Below are 6,301 nucleotides of genomic sequence, written 5' to 3' on the forward strand. Positions count from 1 at the left end.
ATATATATATAATATGTATATAATTATAAATATAATTTTTGATTCATTAAATATTTTTTTAATACATAAAAAAAATTTATTATATATCTATTACATATATAATAAAAAAAAAATAATGAACTGATCATAATAATATGCATAATAATATATATATATATATATATATCATTATGCATGTTATTATTATCAGTTTATTATTTAATTTTTTTATTATGCACATTATATTTTAATACACATAGTACTCTATTATCTATTCAGTAGCGAAGCGGTAACCCGGTAAAGTCGAGTTTGACTTTTGGCCAGTTTTTGATGAATATCTCGGAATCTAAGAGAGATAGCAACATTTTTCTCATGACATTTTTTATAGCACTCAATTGACTCTACAAAAAAGGTGATGACACAAATTTTTTTATCTCTGTTAGATTCCGAGAGATTCGTCAAAAACTAGCTAATAGTCAAAATCGACTTGACCCGGTTTACCGCTTCGCTACTGTATTGTATATTGTACATAGTATCATTTATAAAAAATCTAATGACACAATACGCCGAATAGATTGGCTTAAAAAAAAGTCACACTGGATGTATTATATATAAAAAAATAGAATACATTCCTGAAACTTTTCCTTCGGAAACTTTGATATGAACTTCAGAAATTTAATATAAGATTATTCACTACAATTGACATGCATTAAGCCCCATGGCGTAAGACAGACGTGCGCGAACTTATCTAGTATTTCGAGAAAATAAAAATTGAAATAAAAAAAAGCGTTAATGAGAAATTTAAAAAAAAGCCAAAGGGAATTGCGATAAAATTTAAAAAAAAAGGCTTTAAAAAATGAATAAAAAGAATAAAAATGAAATTCTTGTATTGGTCAATGGTATTTATATTCGCGCTCTCTCGTAAAGTCTGGAACGCACCTGGTCCCGAATTTTATTCAATGCTAATGGAAAAATGCTCCTCAGCGTCACGCACATACGCGAAACTCCGGTGTAACAGAGATGATGGAGCATTTTTTCCGGTTCATTCGCACGATGTTCGATATTTATTTATTCATTTCCGCACGTGTAGGCGGCCCCTAGTATAACTGAGACAGTCTGGTATGCTCTTATACATTCCTCCTTTCCTTTCTTTCTCGATACTTTTTTTCCTTTCATTCCTCCTTTTTCAGTCTCATTGGGAACGATTAATGGTATTTGCTTCAATCGAGGCTCGCGACGTCACTCGACGCCCTCGACTCAAATTACGTCAGAGATTCCGCGAGGAGAATCGCATACATACGGTTCAATTATTTTTGGGAATTTTTGCTTTGATGCAGAAAGTGGAGAAAAAAACAAATTGACCTAATATTTTGCTCGAGAATTTTATTTTCATTTCGTAATTTTTTCATGAATGCAGGCCTGCTTATTGATGCTCATAATCGATTTGAGTTTGTGAGAATTTTGGGGGGATTCATTTTTGATTGATCGAAATTTCCAATTTTATGTGGCAGGACAACTAATTTTGGCCTACACGGAGAGAAATGTTCGGTAAAAATTACGGAACTCACAGTTCGCTCACCGATTACGGAATCGACTCAGAAAATTTAAGCGAAGCTATCGTAATTTTTCACAATTAAATTACACAGTTGAATTAGTGAGATTCAGTTCAAAATTACGGGACGCTCCGGGAAAATTCCGTGACAGTTCCATAAAATTTCCTACAACCGCATTTCGCTCCGGAATTATGGAAAAACTACGTAATTTTTATTGAATATTTCTCTCCATGTAAGGAGTTCTAATGTGCCATTTTCCGAAACAGGAGTTTTTGGCGTCTTATGTCATCAATAACAAAACTTGAATATCTTTTAAAAAAATTCATATTTTACTGAAGAGAATTATTATAATTTCAAATAATCGTTTCTTCGGTTTTCCATTTATTTGTACGACATCGAAGGCGCGCTCCACGCGCCTGACAATTCCATAGATTTTATGATTCATCACGTTAATATTTAAGTTGATTGGAATCAATACGTTCTTTCACGTATACGAATTTCTATAGTATTATATTAAGAATAAATTCTTCGAAATCCATGAAAACTTCAATTGAGAATTAATACATACTCCGCTGGAGATCACTAACACCAACATCATTTTTTTTGAAAACACATTTTTTTTTTGATTCATTAATGATTTTCTCTTGTTTTAGATTTTTGGTTTTCTTGTAGGGTCTCAAGTGGAATAGAGCGGGAACGGTGGGTAAACGAAGGAGTGTGTATGGAAGGGGAGATGAATTAGAGGTTAAGATGGAAATAAGTATGAATACTGTAGGAAATATGAAAATTGGAAATTGTGACTCTATACCTCTTAAAAGTCCGTAAAAGGAGAATAAATATACTTACATTAACACCAACATCACTATCACACGGAGAGAAATGCTCAGTAAAAATTACGTATATTTTCCGTAATTCCGGAGTGAAATGTGGTTATAGGGAATTTTACGGAACTGTCACGGAATTTTTCCAGAGCGTTTCGTAATTTTTATCTGAATCTCCTGTGAAAAATTACGATACTGTCACTTAAATTTTCTGAGTCGATTCCGTAATCGATGAGCGAATTGTCAGTTCCGTAATTTTTACTGAACATTTCTCTCCGTGTAACGTACCGGCTATTTTTCATCATTAATTGCAACATCTGTTGTTGAAAAATTCATTTTGAAAAATAAATAATTGCATATTCAAGAGAATGTGCTCATTTTGCTCATCTAGACGTAAATCTCTCAAACTACTAAATTTAGAGAACAATGTCAGAAGACTCATCGAAAGTCCCTCCAAATTTTCTTCCCAAATCATTGATCGTCGAGACAATCAAACATTCAATAAGATAAATCCAACTTCGTATCCTTCACCGCTTGTACAGCATCAATTAAATTTTCATGTGAATGTCTGATAATTCCATTCTTATCTTGACTATTCCTCCATTTTCATCAACTTAAACTCATCTTCAATTAAAGAATCGACCGGTTTCGTGAAATAATAATTTTTCTCATTAATGATTTTTATTTGATTTAACGACATTTTATGAAATATCCTCCAAAAAAACGTTTTCCGTCTACCAACAAAATTCGATAAATTTCATTTCTAATTTTTTGATTCTCTCATTTAACATTTTCTCCTCAAATCATTCACATCGAAACATTCAGTAAGATAAATCCAACTTCATCTCTTTCACCGCTTTTACAGCATCAATTAAATTTTCATTTGAATGTCTGATGATTCCATTTTTATCTTGACTATTCCTCCATTCTCATCAACTTATTCTCATCTTCAAATAAAGAATCTCCGATTTCCTAAAATTCAATTTTTTCTCATCAACGACATTTATTTAATTTAACGATATTTTACCAAATTTCTTCCAAAAAACGTTTTCTGTCTACCAACAAAATTCGATAAATTTCATTTCTAATTTTTTGTTTCTCTCATTTAACATTTTCTCCTCAAATCATTCACATCGAAACATTCAGTAAGATAAATCCAACTTCATCTCTTTCACCGCTTTTACAGAATCAATTGAATTTTCATTTGAATGTCTGATGATTCCATTTTTAACTTGACTATTCCTCCATTCTCATCAACTTATTCTCATCTTCAAATAAAGAATCTCCGATTTCCTAAAATTCAATTTTTTCTCATCAACGACATTTATTTAATTTAACGATATTTTACCAAATTTCTTCCAAAAAACGTTTTCTGTCTACCAACAAAATTCGATAAATTTCATTTCTAATTTTTTGTTTCTCTCATTTAACATTTTCTCCTCAAATCATTCACATCGAAACATTTAGTAAGATAAATCCAACTTCATCTCTTTCACCGCTTTTACAGAATCAATTGAATTTTCATTTGAATGTCTGATGATTCCATTTTTAACTTGACTATTCCTCCATTCTCATCAACTTATTCTCATCTTCAAATAAAGAATCTCCGATTTCCTAAAATTCAATTTTTTCTCATCAACGACATTTATTTAATTTAACGATATTTCACCAAATTTCTTCCAAAAAACGTTTTCCGTCTACCAACAAAATTCGATAAAATTTCATTTCTAATTTTTTGTTTCTCTCATTTAACATTTTCTCCTCAAATCATTCACATCGAAACATTCAGTAAGATAAATTCAACTTCATATCCTTCACCGCTTTTACAGCACCAATTAAATTGTCATTAGAATGTCTGATAATTCAATTTTCATGTCAACTTTTTCTCCCTCCTGCCTCAATTAAAACTCCTTTTCAACCAAAGACTCCCCGATTTCTCTCAAATTATTTTCCTCCTCCATAAACGAACATTTCACGATTTTTTTACCACCAATTTCACGTTTACCGTCTAATAACAATTTTCCAACGAGTAAAAAACAACCTCCACCTAATTATACATTCGCATTGTTCAGCACTCAATGAGATTTATCGTTGGAGTAAATCCCCGGATTCTTGCAAACCCATTCATTAAAAACCGAGAAATAAGAAATTCCTCGCGTCGACGCGCCAATACAAACGCACCACCACTTGTTGCTCGAAACAAACTAAACGTGATTCTCTGCCGTAGTAAAAACTGCAACGACTCCCAAGAAACATAATCAAAGTGTGAAAAAAAAACGAGGGAAAAATCAATATTGACTAGACAACAGTGTCAACGTGGCGTTGGTTGTGGACGTGAATTAGCACTGAATTAATTGGCCATTTAGCACCGTCTGGTTGCCCTGTGTACTATGACTAATAAACATATCCGTCTCACGCGATCAGACACTGCATTGTCACCGGAATATATAAAGCATGCATTTCAAAAATTCGTAACATTTTTATTTTACATCCAAAACATTGGATTCAATCGCAAATAAACCAGCTTTCTCTCAAACAATTCACTATTTTTTGTTCATCTCAAGGGTCAAGCGAAGTGGAAAAGCGGTTTAACTCGACTCATCTCCCAGCTGAGTTTTTGAGGAATATCTCCGAATCCAAGGGAGATAGCGAAATTTTCGTAATGACATTTGTTGTAGCACTCAGTCCGCTCTACAAAAAAGTTTATAACAGAAATTTTGCCACCTCCCTTAGATTCCGAGATATTCATTGAAAACTGGTCAATAGTCAAAATTGACTTATACCGTTTTACCACTTCGCTACTGAATTCATCGAAAAAATTTAGCATTTGAAAGATTGTTTGTTAAAGTTGTCATCAGAATTTCGCATTTGAAAAATTGTTTCGAGTCATAAAATTCCATCAATTGACATTGCAGTTGAATAATCGTTGCGAGTTCTGAAAAAACAATTTTTCAACATTCTCAAGCCGTAACGACGAGAATAATTAACAAACCTGTAACACTGTGTGCCTGCAGAAGTAGTACGATGATTGGTGTCAAGAGGATGGTCTTGTACCGGGGCGATGCAGTACCCCGTCGCGTGCCCGTCATTTCAGGCGCCTTGCGCCTTCTCTCGTTGTCTCGATTAGCGCTAACCAACGATAACACAAGCCTCCAACAGTCCATCAACTGCACTTCACATCTCATCAGCCGAAAACGGTCCCAATTTCCGCAATAAAACCTTATCAACAATTAAAACTCCTGTTCCACTCACTGTTATACTCCTCAATTTCAGACACGTGAGAGACAATTGTTCATCGTCAGTTTCGATTTGCCAAGTCTTTTCGCATGAGTAGAGTTTTGCAATTTAAAAATTTTGCAATTTTGAATTTTCAATCGTTTTGCTGATTTTCAGTCGTTCGATTTTTTTTGGAGGTGTTTATCAATGCACTTGCCTTGATTTACATGTCAACTAAACTCTCACACCTCGGATCAAGGCCACCGCAGTATCCCGTGGAGAGACGATCGGTATTTCTAGCTATCCAACGTATTACGTTGTACATTTTTGCCTTGATTTTATCCACTATCGGCCTCTTTTATACCCCCCTCCCCCCAGGGTTCGTTAAGGTGTCCAAGTGTGTGACTGAGCACACTCGCGTATTTTTAACTTACTCCAATTCCGTCTCACATATTCAGGTGGGACGCACTTTTTCTTTTTCTACTGTTATAATTTGCCCCTCTAAAATTTCTCTCCTCCCCAGAGTGCAGAGAAAAAATAATGAATTTATTTGAAAAAAAAAAATGTCCTTTCTCAGGATGATTTTCCAGTTTTATTCGGCAGAATTGTGGGGGAAATTTGATTGCCCGCTGGGTTGCGGGACAATTGTCACAGTTTTTAATTCAAAAAATCAGTCGAGACGTTGGAGTTACACCGGAGTCACGCGGCCTGCACGAGAGTCGAACGACGTCG

The 6,301-nt window shown here is 34.0% G+C and overlaps 1 protein-coding gene across 1 annotated transcript in view; it reads right to left on the bottom strand.

The window, feature by feature from the left end:
• LOC107041761 overlaps positions 1-5,894 on the bottom strand; it is a 55,155-nt gene extending 49,261 nt beyond the window's left edge. The window contains exons 1-2 of the mRNA XM_029126378.1: positions 5,797-5,894; positions 5,346-5,482 (exon numbers count right to left, since the gene is read on the bottom strand). Coding sequence (XP_028982211.1) covers positions 5,346-5,482; positions 5,797-5,894 — 235 coding nt within the window. The remainder of the gene's footprint in view (positions 1-5,345; positions 5,483-5,796) is intronic.
• Between the last annotated feature and the right edge of the window lie 407 nt (positions 5,895-6,301).

This window comes from Diachasma alloeum, unplaced genomic scaffold (genome assembly GCF_001412515.2).
Source record: "Diachasma alloeum isolate Michigan unplaced genomic scaffold, Dall2.0 Dall_scaffold_00379, whole genome shotgun sequence".
NCBI classification, from domain to species: Eukaryota; Metazoa; Arthropoda; class Insecta; order Hymenoptera; family Braconidae; genus Diachasma; species Diachasma alloeum.